Source organism: Coffea arabica, chromosome 6c (assembly GCF_036785885.1).
Source record: "Coffea arabica cultivar ET-39 chromosome 6c, Coffea Arabica ET-39 HiFi, whole genome shotgun sequence".
NCBI classification, from domain to species: Eukaryota; Viridiplantae; Streptophyta; class Magnoliopsida; order Gentianales; family Rubiaceae; genus Coffea; species Coffea arabica.
Window position 1 is genome coordinate 9,120,493 of NC_092320.1, and position 17,432 is coordinate 9,137,924.

Below are 17,432 nucleotides of genomic sequence, written 5' to 3' on the forward strand. Positions count from 1 at the left end.
GTTTCTAAGAATTAGTATGGTAGTTAGCATTTAGGATACATCAATTTGCTAAAATTAATACAAAAAATTTGTGGGATCGTTGTTAATTTTTATTTAAATTATTAATGTTTACACAAATACACAATAAAAATGAATGTACGAAGGCACGGGGCAAGATACTAGTATGATATGACTATTGTTATTAGGTCGTCAATTCGCCTGAAGCTAGGCAAGTTGGTTTGGCATTGATATGGTCAGTTTATATCAATTTTAAACACTCCCAATAATTACTCTTACGGTTTATTTTCTTTTATAATTCAAATATATTATGCTACTAAATTAAGTGTTCTTATGTATGAAATGAAACGTGTTGAGATATTTTTATGTAAAATATAAAAATAACACTATCTGCTACTACCACCCATCAGCATTGCCACTATCATTGTCACCATCCTCTCTCTCTTCCCCTTCCTCATCCCTTTCCCCCTTCATCCCTTTTCATTCTCAAATTTGGTTGCGACTGGAAGGCCATGATTAGAAAATGATCGGATGAAGAGTCTTTGATTATGACCAATGGTTGCATTTAGAAGGGGAAAAGGGACGGGGATGGAGGGGAGGAAAAGAAAGGGGGAGAAAAGCCGGAACGAAAGGAAGGAGAAGAGAGATGAAGAGGAAGAAGAGGGGATGGCGAAGGTGGTGATATTGATGATAGTCAGTCGTGATAGAAATTATCTAATTAAATGTATTTAACGTTATATAAATTAGATATTTTTAAAATTATTTTTGAAGGATGTTATCGTAAACTCCACCCACGTATATTAAAATAATAACAAGCAGACCCGATGTTTCAAATTTGCACGCTCGATTAAATCATCCCGCATCGGTTCTGGGGGGTTGGGTTGGGTAGATATAAGTCTCCTAGGAGTCCTCCAAAAGTTGTCGGTTTTTTAAGGTTCTTCTGGGGTTTAGGTTTGTAAAAGCCGTAACTCTAATTTCGGTTAGAAAAGGTTAAGAGACAAATTCCTGCAAGGATAGCATACTGGGTTTTGTGAGGGATTTTTATCTCTTAGCAGCGGTCGGCCTACTGGCTTGCTCTTGTGGGATTGCCATCCCACATCGGTTCTGAGGAGATTAGATTGGGTAGATATAAATCTTCTGAGAGGTTTTCAAAAGTTGTCGGCTTTTGAAGATTCTCCGGATTTAGATTTGTAAAAGCAGTAACTCTGACCTCGGTTGGAAAAGGTCAAGATTAAATCACCCCGCAAATGTGGGCCCTTAGTGGGGCTAAGGACGGAGCAATGAATGAAAGTTGCGGAGCAGTCACCGCAGAGAGTCATTCTAGTCTAGACTCTAGAGAGAACGGGATGGAAGCCAAAGTCCACAGAGGGGACGCCTGGCCCCATTTTTCTGTCGCTTCTTTCCGTGACAGTAGTCTTTCCATCGTACACGTTACCAATTCTTTCAGCTACAAGAGTTTCGATCCACTGCAATCAAAGTCTCACGGTTGCACCTCCAACCGGACACCTTGCGTGGTAATCACCCGTTCCAAAGGAACAGCACCACAACTCTACTCCCTTCCAGACTTCTCTCCTCGCCGACACGTGGGACTGGGAACTTCCTCGTACGGTACGGCAATGAGATTACCTTGGAAAAGCAAAGCTTACAATAGGCGACCCACCTGGATCTTAATGACAAACATGTTCGCGTACTTTTTTTAATTGGATCACTTAATCATTTTTTATTTTTCACAGTCACGGCAGCCTCTCACTCGCTCGGGTAAAGTGAATCTACAGAAGTCACAGAAAAGAAAAGGGTTGCGGTTTATACGCACGGGGTCTGGTCCAGCAAAAGAATTACTGCTACCGTACATGCGCTAGCTAGACTACAAAGGAGATTAAGAGGAGGGATTTTCCCACTTTGCTGAATTCTGATGATGACAAAATGAAAATTGAAGTACACCTTTAGGCAATAGGTCTCTTCACTTTAGGTCACATGCTGATCTTTTACGGATACTTGGTGGAAGAAACAGTTAAGGCTCCCCCACCCGACCCAAAACTCACACCAAACACACATTAGAGGTGTGCATCATAGAGCTTTCCGGACGGTTCGCTTGGTGTAAAGGCATGGTTTTATGCAGATAATACTACTGGGGAAGGATTTTGGACCGATTTAACTGAACGATCGGAAAGGTAAATCAGATTCACATCAGTTTCTTGAAAAAAAAAAAGAGGTTCCTCAGAAATTGAAACTGTATCTTTTACATCTTGAAAAAGAAGAAAGGGTGCTTATGTCTGAGATCATGCATCGTCCAAAGTGCGATTTTGCAGGGTGGTGAATTTTGTTAGTCTGATGATTTTTCTTAACGTTCTTAAGATAGTACTAGTTAAGATTTCAGCAGTACTTTTGAGTTTGTGCAAAGTGATCTAATTGGCATCTGAAATCTAGCTCTAAGATTGTTCTAGTGGTTACTGTTAGTTGTTCAAGGTTTCCGAGAAAAAAAGTGTACTTAGTAATTATAGACTTGAAGCTTTGGCATATTTTAGCTTATAAATCTGCACGAACTAAGGAAAAATTGTTCCTTTTTCCCTCAAAATAGAAAAAAGAGTGAAAGAATTATTCAGGTGATATGGTGAAACTGGTTTTTTTTCATCACATTCCTTGGAATCCCGATTTCTTAACCAAACACCCCCCCCCCCCCCAAAAAAAAGAAAAAAAAATCCCTAATGGGGTTCAAGGCGTCAATGTAATTAGTTTAGTTGTGCACTTTACTTTAGTGTGTTGATTATCATTGCCGCGACTCATTAGTAATGGCAAACGGTACTATTATATGGATATTAATGCCTCAACTAAGATGGACTGGTAATGATGTTGGAAGTTGGATTTTAGGAGTTGGGTTTCACAGCAGATGAAATAAGGTGATTTTGAGGCAGGACAAGACGGGCAGAGTCGTGGTATGCTAGGGCGCTTGCATGGTTCCTCGATGTACAAGCGTGGAACATCGAGAGATAACATGGATTCCTTTGACATAGATGACAATTCTGGTAAGTTTGTGCGTGTGTGTGTGTGTCTCTCTTCCTTGATCGAGAGTTTTGTTTAAGTTGCCTACTTTTTTATGGAACATGATGGTTTATTTACAGACGTTGTGCATCTATTAGTCACATATGTGCTGTGTGCTTACTGAGCTCTTGTTCTGGACACATAACACACTGCTCCTACTCTGTGCTAGCAGTGGCCTTTGCTTTTAAATCGAGCAGAACGTCTAGCATGGCATACACATTCTTGCTAAAACATCATCCAACGAAAAAATAAAAAACAAAACGAGGAGGAAGAAAAAGAAAGAGCATCCAATACACCAAGTTACTTATCATCTGTTTGTAAGGAATTTGATCTGACTTCTTGTAAATCTTGTAGCCCTTCTGGAGAATGGTACGGAACAAGAGACTTCAACTCCCTCCTGGAAGCTTTCTTTCCCACATGTTCTTGTGGCAACAATTGTCTCGTTCTTGTTTGGCTACCATCTTGGGTTGGTTTTTATCGCGACTTTTCTTTTTTCCTTTCAAATACATGCATTTATTTTTAAGTTTGATTAAGAACTTCTATATTCGCAGAGTAGTTAATGAACCGCTCGAAAGCATTGCTTCGGATCTTGGTTTCAATGGAAACACATTAGAGGAAGGTAAAATACATTTCATTGTACCAGAAAATTTTCTACGATATTTGTTTTAAATTGAAAATGGATGCAGCATCTTGGTTTTCATCCTGTTTGTACTTTGAATATGAAGGTCTTGTTGTAAGTACATGCCTGGCTGGTGCTTTTCTTGGATCTCTTGCCAGTGGCTGGATTGCCGATGGAGTGGGGCGTCGAAGGGCATTTCAGTTGTGTGCATTGCCCATGATAGTCGGTTCCGCTCTATCGTAAGTCCTAAAGTTCTTGCGCTTAGTTATATTTCATTAAAGGTCTCTAGTGAAACCTTAGAATCTAAATACTGGTTGCTTTCCCTTTATCAAGATTATTTGCTCTGTTTATTCCTCTATATCATGCACTCATATTTTCTTTTGACAATGCCTGCCCCTTTTAGTGCAGCCCAATTTTTTACTGAACAAGTATGTCTGTTGCTGGCAAATTCCATTTTTAGCTGAATCAAAATTTTCCTACCATATATTCTGATTGAATCTCATTTTCAATCAAATAAGTATCACACTTGCTATTTATGGTTTTGGTCAAAATGCAATGGGGCTTACTCGCCAATGCAGACAAACTTGCGTACTTGAGACCTTACAATCACATATTATTGAATTTAGCTGATGCATGAGTACAGTCGGATGACAGTCTGACCAGATGTCAATGCACTGTGTTTGCATTTTCTAAGATAAATTCCTCAACTGGGTTTTATTATCTGGATTAGTTTGCAGGGGTAGTCTTGTTTCCACATGGTGCATTTGCATTAAATTCTAAACTTTTCCTGATACATGATCCCTATTAGCAGTCAAATAGAAGCATTCAACTATCTATTTTATGCATCTTTCTTATTGATTTTATGGATGACCAATGAAATATCGAGCCATTTGTATATCAGATCTTAGCTCTTGCATTGCTTTTCTACGGATATACTTGGCCATGCTTCTGTCTTTTCTTTTCTATTCTGTGATTCTCATGCAGATGCCTACTCTTATTGCTTTACTCCTTTATCCTCTGGAAATGATCTTATGACACTTAGCTATTTCAATTTGGTGATGTTCAGTAAATGGAATGGCCATCTGAAGGAGAACAGATTAGAAACTGCCTCCTTTTTTTTTTTTTTTGGTTTGACATATGCGAAAATTTGGCTACCTTTCATTACAAAAAAGGGATAGATTTCTAAAGAACTTTTCCTTTCAATTTGTTGGAAATCATATTGTCAATTTCTCATGGTTAGTTATGCATCGACCAATCCTATTTGCTGCTTCCAATATGGATTGGGTGGCTTCCTTGAGGATATATTGCTCTTGACTTGACAAAAGGTACTAATACATGCATTTCCAGGGCGACAACTGGGACACTGGTGGGTATGCTTCTAGGAAGATTTTTAGTTGGAATAGGACTTGGTGTTGGTCCACCCGTTGCATCTCTTTACGTGACAGAGGTATAGGAAATATTAGTTTTTAACATAATTTCTTTCATGGTTTTTGCTTTCTAAACCAGAATGCCTATCTATTAGCTTTTCTTGTACTTACTTTTATTTTCTGAAGTAGGTTTCTCCTGCTCATGTACGGGGTACTTATGGAAGCTTTATACAAATAGCTACGTGTTTTGGATTGATGGCATCTCTTTTAGTTGGAATTCCTGTCAAGAGTATTGTTGGCTGGTAAGGACATTTAATGAGTAGTGCAATGTTTTTAAGAACCTCTTTGTTCTCGGTTTGCTGTCTCATCTATGCTATTGTAATATATGTGCTCAGGTGGCGGTATTGTTTCTGGATATCTACAATACCAGCTGCTCTTCTTGCCCTTGCCATGGTGTTTTGTGTTGAATCTCCCCATTGGCTTTATAAGGTGTACTTTCTAGATTCATTTTCACTGTTTACCATTCATATATTTTTTTGCTTAAGATATCCTTTCCCTCCTAATTTTTGTCCGGATGATTACAAGTCTCTAGAGAGTTAATGTAAGCATATAACGTGCGTTTCATGAATAAAACAGGGAATTGTATTACTTTGGGACGAAAGAAATCTGGTTTGTTGAAGGATATTATTGTCTTCATTAGTCACCTTATTTTGCTTCTTGCCTCTGTATCTATTGATTGCAGTCTTTAATTTTTAAGTTCCTAAAGTTAAAAAACCGTATGCTTTTGATTTTCTGTCCATTTTAGGTCATTGTTTGATTAGTTTACTTACCACTTACAATCATATGGTGAATTATATTCACATTTACCTAATTTAATCCTTCTCAGTAACATAATGTTGATTTTGTGGCAACTAGTGTTTGATCAGTATTATCTGATTAATTCTGCATAAGCTTGGTTTATGTGATAGTTACTCAGGGATGATGGTTAACTTGGAGAAGATTTTTGACAGAATGGAATCTTGTCAGTAGAAAATGTATGATAAGTTGTAATTTAATGGAGAACATTTCTCTGAAAAGAGTTGATAACAGATCAGATTTTTAGATTTGTGTGGTAAGGCCCCAAAAGCACATGACTGAATAATTAGTTGGATTAGTTACTTAAAACTTTTTTTCGGTAATGTGCCAGATGCTGGGAAGAATAAATTCTGACAGTTATCACCTTTTAGTTGTACTATTGCTATCATTTGCTGCAGTTTCCAACTGGAAGTGTGTAACCTGACAAGATATCTTCATGTTGCTTAATCACATTGAACAAACTGCTACTGCATTTTCTGTTGTTAGTTGCTTATCTCTTCCCTTGATTGACATAGCAAGGACGAATCGCTGAAGCTGAAGCTGAATTTGGGAGGATTTTTGGAGTTCCACATGTCAAAACTGCGATTACTGAATTGGCTAAGATAGACAGAGGTGATGAAGCTGATAGTGTAAATCTCAGCGAATTAATGCTCGGTCGACATTCCAGAGGTAGATACAATGTCTCTAATGTATCACTTTTAGTTTGCGTGTTAAAGTTGTTTAATCTTTGCCTTTTGAAAATGTATCTGTTAGATCTGTGCTTCTTTGTTGATTTCTTGGTCTGGTGAAAACTTTTGTAGTTCTTATTAATTAGTTTCTTCTTTATCAAGTGCTTTGTCATTTATTCATTCCTTTTGCAGTTGTTTTTATTGGATCAACCCTATATGCTTTACAACAGCTATCTGGAATAAATGCTGTGTTTTATTTCTCTTCAACTGTATTTAGACGTGCTGGAGTATCCTCGAACCTGGCAAATGTTCTTGTAGGAATTGCAAATTTAACAGGTATATGTTCATTTTTCAGCATCTGGCTCTCTCTTCCTACAGATGTTTATTTGTTAATTATCCAATGTCTAGCTGGTATCTTACTCTCATTACTTACATACCATTTCGTTGATTGAGCTGAATATTTTGTTTTCTTCAGGTTCCATTATTGCACTTATACTGATGGACAAACTGGGAAGGAGAATCCTTCTCCTTTGGAGCTTCTTTGGCATGGTAAAGCACTTGCTTGGGCACTTGAAAGTTTAGTTCACCTTGCAACCTGGGAAGCACATCATTTGTTTGTAATATGATTTAGGTCCACATCAACTTCCTTTATGAGAGTCACGAAATTCCTAAGCTGATATGTAATTGATTCATGATCTCTATGAATCCGTAGATCTTAATAATAATAAGTAATGTATTATGTTTGTCTGCTTGAAAATCATAGTTGGGTACCAAAATTCCATAATTACCCCATTCTTTTTCCAAAGCTTGAACTACATCATTCTGGTAGCGTTTTAAGTAAATTGCTGTTGAAATAGAAGTCTTTGCCAATTATATAAATCTGATTCCCACTTTATTTGTCATGCTTACAATAATTATTTGCAGAACTGTGAACCTATAATTTGCCTTAATTCATTTGGCTTTTGACTTTTGAGGTTATATATTTTCTCCTTGATTTTATTTCTAATATCATTCTCTTCGACTGCTGTGTTCAGGCAGCAGCAATGGCTCTTCAAGTTTTTGCTGCAAGTTTGCCTGCATCAACCTCTGGAAGCTTTTATTTGTCTATTGGAGGCATGTTGATGTAAGTATAATATGCACTTGTATTCGAGAAGACAATTTCTGTTTTGCTGAATGTATCTGCTGAGAAGAAAAATTCTGAGAGACATTTGATTAATGGATGACTTACCATGTAGAGTGGAGTTGCCAAATGACACTTAATTTCAAACTTTACAGCTTATTTGGGGATTTATGCCCTTGCTTGAGATTTGACCTGTAGAGAAATGGATTTATTATCTTTTGTCTGTAGGTTGGGGTTTGCCGTCCTGGTTCTTTTTCTCACATTGCTATGCCTATGCACACAAGCAGCTTTTGAGCTGTTATGGGGTTTACTTGACGGCAAAGAATTCTGGAAATTAAATGATTTAGTGCATCAATAGTACATTTGATCAGGATGGCAGCATGGAGGATGAAATAGTACTTTGTGACTTGTTTGTGCAGGTTTGTCCTGACATTTGCCACTGGAGCTGGTCCAGTTCCAGGTCTTCTCCTCCCAGAAATATTACCAAGCAGAATTAGGGCAAAAGCTATGGCATTTTGTATGTCAGTCCACTGGGTAATAATTTTTCTAATTTACTACTCTTTCATTATTATGCATGCCTGTATTTGAAAATTGGGACCTCCAAATAAGGAGCTATCAAGGCTAATGTGCCTGGCAGGCATATCATTGGCAATTTTATGTTAGGCCTGCCCTATGAATCTTTCTTTTATGTTGATTAATGAAAATTCAAAATATAATAAATGAAATTGTAGGAGTTTTTTTGCTATATGATGTGATGTTGCTTTTCGTTTAGGTGTTAAATTTCTTTGTTGGCTTGATGTTCTTGCCGCTGCTTGAGCAAATTGGACCGCAGCTATTATACTCCATTTTTGGTACTTTCTGCCTGATGGCGGTGGTTTTTGTGAAGAGGAATGTTATGGAAACCAAAGGCAAATCGCTTCAAGAAATTGAGATAGCTCTTCTTCCACAATGGTACCTTTTCTTTTAATCATGAGTTTACCAGTGAATCCAATTTAAACTGGCAGAATAATGTTGGCTTCCTCCTTTGATGTTAATAAACAGATCAGAGTGGCAACCTCGTTCAAGGTGGCTGGAATTTCGTAGACATGTGGTGCGTCGGTCCTAGTAAAATCAATCTGCCAGGGATCTGCTGCTGGAAGTTTGGCTCCTATTCTTTCTGGGTGGGGGTTGATAATTTCTTGGTTCATGGTTATTCATGTGTAATAGGGTCCCAATTGGCCAGCTGCTGGTACTCTGTGTAAGCTTGCGGAATTTTAGCACTATTTAGGCAGGAATTTTGTTGGTCTATATAATTAACTATAGTGTATGTTTGATGTTATGGGCAAAATGTAATAATGGAGGCATACTTTGAACTTGAAAGTTACTTGAATTGAAAAAAAAAAAAGAGGGAACAGATGCTTGGAAATCCTAATATTAGCTCCAGATTTCCGCACGTACACAAACCGCAGTTGTATGAAATTTCATTGAGTAAAGCAATTGTTGCCTTAGCAGTTGCACGAATTTAGAGAATGGTCATTTTACAATGTACAGGCTGTAAGCGGTCCTTGAACGCAAGCGGAAGGGGGTAGAGATGGAGGCAGAGGCGGCCTCCTCCCATCTCCCACCCCATTTGTGGCGATGGGAACTTGTTATGCCCATGACCGTCCTTGGCCATCTCCCCATGGTCCCTGCCCCATTTGCGGGGCTGGGGATGGCGTCGGCATCTCCGGGGGTCCAACTCCCATTGTAGCCATTTATTGTGAAGCATTACACAGAACCTGAGGCTCAAGAGTCTCCTATGGAATATGGATAACAAAATCTGTTCTTATGTGATAATGTCAACTTGTAATTCTCAAATTAAAATTCTGATCCAAACCAACTCAAGCATGAACCAGCAGCTGAAACACCTGCATTGGCTGAACTCACAGATTCTGAAACGCGTCCGGTGAATATCATAGGATACGATAGCAAAAATGTGCTTCGTCACTTTTCAAACTACTCTAGCGCAAACATGTGCTTCATCTTTCTGCTGCCGCTCAATGGCATGGTTAGAGCTGTTGCTGCTCAATAGCATAATGAGAGCCGCTGCTTGCTTCTGTTTCATCAATACTATGCAACACTCGCAAAAAGTTGTCTTACAAAAAGGCTTAGACAGAACAAGTATATGATTTCCTTCTGACACTGCCTAAGCAGAAGAAATGCAATGCCAAGAATATATAGAAACAAGAGAGAGGGGGAAGAAGGATAAGATGGAGACCAGAAAATAAATAATACTCGTTTTATATAGACCCTTTGAGGAGACCATGTTCGAAATCTAAGTCATGAAGCAACTGAGCTTCTCCCTCTTTTACCTAGTTGCCTGGCAGCACAATCCACAACCCTGCCAAATTTTCTCCTTTCGTTATGGAAATCTCAACATGGTTACGTTCCAACCATAATCTGGTGCATTTACAGTGTATTTTAGTGCACGCTATACTGAATTAAAGAGATCAGGGAATGAGTAGCAAGATGTTACTGCTTTACCCCATATTTCACAAACGCAGACAAACAGCTCTAACCATGTTACCAGGCAGATTGACGAACTTCCATAAACTTCAAGAAAACCGAATTGAAAAACCTTCGTTAGTTTTTGTCACATCCACTGGACCAAAATCATCAAAGTCAGAATCTGAGTCAAAGGCCCTATAATCACCCCACTCAACAGGGGAACCCTCATCTTGATCACTGTGTTTAGAAGGAATCCTCAGCTCGGATGTAGGGACTGGTAATGGTTCTTCAGTCAAGTACTTATCTTGGAGCAATTCCATAGCTGTTGCTCTATTTGCAGGATGAAAACAGAGCAGCTTCTTGACAAGTAGAATTTCATCAGTAGATCGATTAGGTAGACATGATTCCAAGCCAATTGGATTTTCTACTTCACCAAATGAAATTGTTTTGTAATCAGGAAGTTCTCGGCAACCAGGCCAAACTTCTTTTGATAAGTTTCCCAAAACACTGATAATTCTACCCAGCTGATCAATATCCGAGGTTCCAGGAAAAAGTGGTTCCAGACTCAAAAGCTCTGCAAATATGCAGCCCAATGACCACAAGTCAATCTCTGTTCCATAGGTTGTAGAGCCATACAGCAGCTCAGGGGCCCTAAACCAACGGGTTCCCACACATGATGTAAGAGGGCCTAACCCCTCATTTTCATCCTCTTCAGCCTCATATGCATAATTCTTGAAAGGATCTTCTTCCATGTCACTTGCAGTACAAGTAGCAAGACAGGAAACGTCTCCGTCAGGAATATTGCTTTCTTTATCACCTTCATCCAAGAAATCTCCCTCCCTGAGCTCGTCTGATAGACCTCTAGCTTCTTCTTTCCTTAGAGGTTCCGCTTGAATCACTTGACCTTCATCATCCGCACTATCTGTAGAGGGATTGGTTTCAGGTGGATTAGCTACAATTGCATCGTTTGGAGATCTTTGCTCATGAGATTGAGAATTCTCGCCAATAGCAAAATATCCAGGGGCAAGAAGTATCCTAGCCTGCAAAAAAGCACAAGGAATATGAGTGACTAGAAGCACTTAAACGTTCATATTGATGGAATATTACAAAGGCTCGTATACATGCATAGAATACTGGCTTGAACGTTCATATTGACGGAATATTTGATTCCTTATTATATGGTTGTTTTCAGAATATTCTGAGTTAGTATAGAATTAAAATCACCTGCTATTATTTAGCTTCCAAGGCTCAATCTTGTGCTAGAATTACAGGTTAAAGTAAAGAAATGCCAAATGCCTCCCAATTTCCATTTTTACTACTACTGAATGTGGGTAGAGTTGCAACGCTACTTATGATCATATGCTCCTGTACTGTATACTAAATACTTGTAGACTGAACACATATTATGATCATAACACAATGTCAAATATGCAAGGGAAAAAACGACCGTTTACCTGTCCAAAATCAGCTAACTTAAGGACCCCATCAGCCGAAATCAACAAATTAGTGGGTTTTAAGTCTCTATGCACGATCGAATTCCGATGACACGCGTCCACCCCACAAAGTATCTGAACCATCCACCTCTTGATTTCCCCGGTTCTCAACCCTTGATCCTTCCACTCACCCCTTTTGGCCTCTCTTATGACGTCGGACAAATCAGTGGGCAAATACTCGAGCACCAGCACGGCGTCTTCGTCCTCGGCCGAGAAGTACTCATGCAGAACGACGACGTTGGGGCAATTCTGAAGCGTCTGCAGGGCCTCGATCTCCCGGAAAGCGGACTGATAGTCGTGGACTTCCTTGAGGGCGACAGTGAGGTTGTCGGAGAGGCGGCGGGCTCGGTAGACGTCGGAGTAGGCGCCTGAGCCCACGTGGTCTAGGATCTGATACTTTGAGATGATTTCTCTGCGAGTGTGGATGCTCCAGCTCTTGGATGGAGGAAGGTCCATCTGGGCGAATGGCGATGACGGGTCGGGGCTTTGGATTTTGGAGGTTGAAATTGGAGCCAAATGGAATGCCTTTTTTCGAGGGTTGGCAAAATATGGAGTCTCTCTCTCTCTCTCTCTCTCTCTCTCTCTCTCTCTCTCTCTCTCTCCCCGGCTTTTAATTTTTTCCTGGGGAAGTAGATGATGGCTAGGGCTGCAAACGAGCTCGAGTCAAACTCGAGCTCGAACTCGAGCTCAGAATATTAAGCTCGTTAGCTCGCGAGCCGGCTCGCGAGTTTGAATATATATATATATTTTTTTTATTTTATTTTTATTTAATAATAAAATTACGTATATTATATATATTTTTTTTATTTTTTATTTTTATAGTGAAATTACGGATATATCCTTAATATTTTATTATTTATTCAGAAAAAAATATTATTTTATTTATTTTTTTAAAAAATAAAAAAAATTTATTTTTTTCGAACTCGAAAATTGCCAGCTCGTCGAGCTCGAGCTCGATAAAATTTAGCTAAGGCTCGACTCGATTAGCTCAAAACTCGACTCGCCTCGGCTCGTTTGCACCCCTGATGATGGCAAGAGAGATGTCACGTGATCTTGACGGAATGCACGTGATTTTCACAAATGGTAGTGGTGGAAATGGGAAAGAATAATAATACTCGATGTAAAGTTATGAGTCGAGCAGAGGTCGATTAATACTGCAACTACTAAAAAATGCTTGAATTCTTTAAAGTTTTGAACTCGGCTCCAACTTTGTTTACCTTACTCTCGAACTTTGATCAAATTGTAAGTTCAATTGCAATCAATCGAGTTTTTGAGCTTCATTTTAAAGTAAATTTTATAATATTATAATACATAATTAAAATTATATTATAAATATACTACTCAATAAAGACTCGAACTTTGACCAAGTTAAGTATTGGAGTTCTATCGGCTTGACTTTCAAGTAAATTTCATAATACTATAATAAATAGTTAAAATTATATTATAAATACGCTACTCGAGCTTCGATGTTTTTTTTTAAATTCGAACTAACTCTCGATTATTTTGTTTGTGAAATAGCTTTGAACTCGACCTGAATTCGATTGATTAATGCCAAATTTGAATCAAACTTTTGACCAAATTATCCACAAACTCGAGCCGAGTAGAAGGCACCTAAGGTAGCAACTAGATCCCAAACTTGCGCCCCTACTCAGTACTCTAGTAACTCTACTCTAAGTTAATTTCAATTTTCCCCTCACAGTAGCTCAGAATCGCAAATGTGCTCTCCTGTACGGATTTATAACTTTCAATTTGGCTCCCTATAAAAAGAACATTTGCTTTAATTGGCTTTAATTGGCGCTTCAGTTGATCCGTGGATTACAATTTGGGACAGATTAAAAAAAAAACAGAACTATCAAAGTGAGACGAAAAGAGTATATAACAGAGCAGTCCCCCCCGGGGCCCCTTTCTCTCCTCCGGCCGAGTTAATTCCAGCATAGATAAATCAAACCATAAATGTATAGAAACTGTTTTCCAGATTGATTATTCTCTGTCCGAACAGAAGAAGTCAAATGAACTGGAGATGCATCTGAGCTCAAGAAAGGGAGACAACATATATAGATAAAACGAAAGAACAGAATCATTAACGAGGTTTCGAGTTTTCACAATACCAAGGAACGCGAAACAACATAGCAGTAGTAGTAATTCACAGTACTTAGTCGAGAGAGAATGAATAATTCTCTCCATCCCTTCGGCGTTTCTCTATGGTCAACAACAACAACAACATTGCAGGAAAATAAATAAATAAATAAATAACCCTCAGCTTTAGCACTACTACACATCAATACTACTACGACCACGCACCTACAGGATTATAGAACCGTGAGCCATCTGGGGGATGTGCCCTCTCATTGAGCTCCCAAAAAGCACCTAGTAAAGTTTGTCGTTGATGGGGGGTTCAAGAGATTCTGCCCCATACATTAGGCAGCACATCCTCCACATACAATCCCCCTGCTGTTCAAAGTGAAACTTCAAGATCAGGATTATGCAGTCGTATAATATAACATGAACACTTGTTTACTCAAATTTCCAATCCCATAAAAAAAAAAGATGGTAGATGACGGAAAACACATTCCACATTCCATCTGATCTTTTCAACAATTTCGATCTTTTCTGATCATAGTAGAGTATAGAATTCTTTCAAGCAGTCTGCTTGAGTTTTCTATGTGTTGATTAAAGATTTCTACATCATACAATTTGGCAGTTTCAAAAAACTGAACCAAAACAAGTATGACTCAAGGCTCTTTCTTTAGAATTTATTCCTTTTCTATGTTTCTTATAGCTGTCATTTGAGCTAGGATGCTGCTCCAATACCAATTCATGTAACCTGATTTTCTCATTCTTTATCGAGATTGAAAAACAGGGAAACAAACAACAGAAAGGGATGCAATGGTACTACTCACACGATGGAGCAGCCAGAGCTTCTCTGTCTTCTCTTTCGTGCCATTTCCTTCCTCCTTGGAGGTTGAAGCACAACTTTTATGGCAGTATCAAATACAGCTTTCACATTCTAATGAATAGTCATATATTAGCTAAGTTGTTGGGATCTTTATAATGATTAGATGAATGACAAACGACATCAGACTTTCTGGTATCTCAATCCAAAGGTTTAGATCAGGAAAATTTACCTGCTGCGTCTTCGAGCTGCACTCTATGTAAGCAGCTGCGCCTATTTGCTTCCTCAGCTCCTCGCCCTGTATTGCAAGTCGTAATTTAAGTCAGAGGAGCTCTTTCTTTGCTCTGAATAGACTAAATTTTTGCAGTTAATGTCCACGTACTTGGGCGGAGGTGATGATGTTTGAACCAAAATGATCAGCCATATACCCCCTGTCCTCGCGAAGATCTGTAGTTAAGGCCATGCTGAAACATTATTAATTTTCCTTTTGAACCCTTAATAAGAGCTCCATGCCATAAACACCACCAGAAGAGTATTTATTTGATCAAATCTGTGCATACCTAACTTTGTACCAACGAGTACAATCGGAACATTGGGTGCAAAGCGACGAAGTTCCGGCATCCACTGGATGAAAATTGAAATAAAGAACATGAAGTTAGTTAGTCTTGCTGGAAAAGAAATAAACTAGGAAAAAAAAAGGTGCACTCTTTGCTACTTGTTAGAAACTGTTGGAAAATCACTGATCACTGTTCTGTATCGTATTCATTTATTTACTCATTTGGTGGGAGCATTTAGCAAATTGAAGATTTCAATTTCTTGAGAAAATCGAAAAGCCAAAGGAAAGCGAAAGGGCACCAAAAAAACACTCTGGAAGAAGTGATTGTCAGCGATATTAATACCTTCTTGAGGACGTTTTCATAACTAGCCCGACTGATTAAAGAAAAGGCCAACACAAAAATGTCTGCACCTCTGTAACTCAGAGGTCTCAGCCTGCTGTAATCTTCCTGACCTGTAGATGATAAATGACTAAGCATTACGGAAAAACCAGAATTTCGCAGTTTTCACTAGATAAAATACACAAGCTTAATGGTGGAAAAAGAAAATGCCTGCAGTATCCCATAATCCCAAATTTACAATATTTCCATCCACAGCCACATTCGCACTGAAGTTGTCAAACACCGTAGGGATGTAATCCTGCAAGAGAAATCCAAAGCATAAGAAAGAGGTAGAGATATGCAAGCACTCAACAATAATCAAAGATCAGAACAAGAAAAATGAAGTCAGCCCTTAAACTCTTGAACAGATAAACTAAATAATCAGAGGAAAGTAGCTCAAATGTAAAGGCAAAGACAACATTTTTACAGCTTTCCATGTGAGAATAAAATATGGAATCAAATGCTACAAAGACATTTTCCCCCCTTTCTTGGCAGATATCCTATCAGAAATCTTTGATGTTGAAAAAAAAAAAGGAATCCCATTAACAGCAAACTCAGAAGAAAAATGCGCACAAAAAAATGGAAAATTGAAAGGCTTTCTTAAAGATGGTTGAAAGAGGAAGAGAAAACCCACAGTTGGGAACTTGTTACTAGTGTAACAAATGAGCATGCAAGTCTTTCCAACAGCTCCATCTCCCACCGTCACACATTTTATGAACTTTGAAGCACTCATTTTCTGAAACAAGAGATTCTACGGTGAGCCCTTTCAGCAACAGCACTTGTCTATCAATTCTCCAAAAAAAAAAAAAAAAAAAAAGGGTCCACAGTTTTTTGTGCTAAAGTAGAAAAAAGAGGCTTGAAATGAAAGGAAGGTTGAAAAAACAAGAGGCGAAAGCAGGGGGAGAGGGTAGGAAATAGGAACTACGAAGAAGAGAACAAGAAAAGAAGAGGATCCCAAAATGGTTGAAGAGACAAATAAGAAAGGTTACAGAGAGAGAGAGGCCCCCTGCTCTTGCTTTTAGGATGGCTTGTTAGTAGTTTCAAGAAATACATTAAAATAAACGACAGAGGAGACATGGGGGTACCAGCAGTCAAACCATCTTACACCACTGCAATCTTCAGTCTGCAACCCTCTCAATAAATTTCAAATCTAGCAGAAAATTTTTTTTTTGAAATGCAAAAAGTTAATTGGGACCCCCTTTCTCAAACGGCTCCAAAAGACTTTCATTGCTGGGATCCATCTGGCTCGCTAATGTGTCGGGTGCTGCGCATTATTCACTTGTGTTGTGTCCTGGGTGAAATAATAAGGTCTTGTTTGGATCGCAGATTTTCGTCGAAAAATTATATTTGTGGTCATATTTTTTTTATTTATTTTTTCTCACGTACATCAAATCGTTATAGTAATATTTTTATAAAAAATTATAAAAAATACAATTCATAAATTTGTGCTACTCCACCAAGTTTGTAGAAATTAACAGCCAGAAAACTATCTTATTTAATTTCTAGCCAAAAAACAAAGAAAGAAAATTACCTTAATTAAGGAGAAAAAGGATGAATTTTGGTCCTTTTCCTTCTCTCAAAAAACTGAGAAATTTAACAGATAAACGAACTCCCAGAAGACACTTAAAAAACCGGCAACTCCCAGAAGAAAGGATGAATTTTGGTCCTGATTACCAGAATTTAGACGTATGTCTGGACGTCAATGACCAGAACTGACAACTAGCGGATGGCTTCGATCTGCGTAATTGTTGAGGCCATAAAATGGGATATTCTAAGCTTAAGGTGAATTGTTTCGAAGGTACTCTTTTGCTTTTGCTTCGTTAAAGAAGACAGCAGTGTGATAATTAGTTGATGTGTTTTAGACATTTTTTTTTTTAAGCGAGGGATGAATTATCCCCCAGTGTCTTTGAACATAAATTGTACAGCTCATCGGGTCTTTGTTTGTCACCGTAAAAATTCTTACTATTAATGAAGAAATTA

The 17,432-nt window shown here is 38.4% G+C and overlaps 3 protein-coding genes across 5 annotated transcripts; 1 reads left to right on the top strand and 2 right to left on the bottom strand.

Annotated features, from left to right (window-relative positions):
* Window positions 1-1,914: 1,914 nt before the first annotated feature.
* LOC113692775 (probable plastidic glucose transporter 2) lies at window positions 1,915-9,076 on the top strand. Of its 2 annotated transcripts, XM_027211325.2 has the most exons (15): window positions 1,915-2,168; window positions 2,866-3,020; window positions 3,391-3,502; window positions 3,588-3,655; window positions 3,762-3,894; window positions 5,003-5,102; window positions 5,212-5,324; window positions 5,418-5,511; window positions 6,393-6,546; window positions 6,738-6,881; window positions 7,021-7,094; window positions 7,580-7,668; window positions 8,085-8,199; window positions 8,438-8,616; window positions 8,707-9,076. In XM_027211325.2, coding segments are annotated over exons 2-15 (1,464 nt in total). In that variant the 5' UTR covers window positions 1,915-2,168; window positions 2,866-2,932; the 3' UTR covers window positions 8,708-9,076. The 2 variants fall into 2 exon arrangements, with proteins under 2 accessions (XP_027067126.1, XP_027067127.1); XM_027211326.2 differs by lacking the exons at window positions 8,438-8,616; window positions 8,707-9,076 and having other exon boundaries at window positions 7,894-8,169.
* An 832-nt stretch (window positions 9,077-9,908) lies between these two features.
* On the bottom strand, window positions 9,909-12,325 carry LOC113692776 (cyclin-dependent kinase F-1-like). The gene is made up of 2 exons (XM_027211328.2): window positions 11,586-12,325; window positions 9,909-11,171 (listed from the first exon to the last, which is right to left on the bottom strand). Exons 1-2 carry the CDS (start codon window positions 12,078-12,080, stop codon window positions 10,239-10,241), a joined length of 1,428 nt encoding a protein of 475 aa, XP_027067129.1. The 5' UTR covers window positions 12,081-12,325; the 3' UTR covers window positions 9,909-10,238.
* A 1,354-nt stretch (window positions 12,326-13,679) lies between these two features.
* Window positions 13,680-16,555, bottom strand: LOC113693785 (rac-like GTP-binding protein ARAC7). 2 transcript variants are annotated; one of them, XM_072052690.1, is made up of 9 exons: window positions 16,538-16,555; window positions 16,087-16,188; window positions 15,624-15,711; window positions 15,417-15,526; window positions 15,078-15,141; window positions 14,900-14,964; window positions 14,750-14,815; window positions 14,525-14,631; window positions 13,680-14,075 (listed from the first exon to the last, which is right to left on the bottom strand). In XM_072052690.1, the coding sequence occupies exons 2-9, from the start codon at window positions 16,183-16,185 to the stop codon at window positions 14,042-14,044; spliced, it is 633 nt and encodes a 210-aa protein (XP_071908791.1). In that variant the 5' UTR covers window positions 16,186-16,188; window positions 16,538-16,555; the 3' UTR covers window positions 13,680-14,041. The 2 variants fall into 2 exon arrangements, with proteins under 2 accessions (XP_071908791.1, XP_027068277.1); XM_027212476.2 differs by lacking the exon at window positions 16,538-16,555 and having other exon boundaries at window positions 16,087-16,490.
* Window positions 16,556-17,432: the final 877 nt, after the last annotated feature.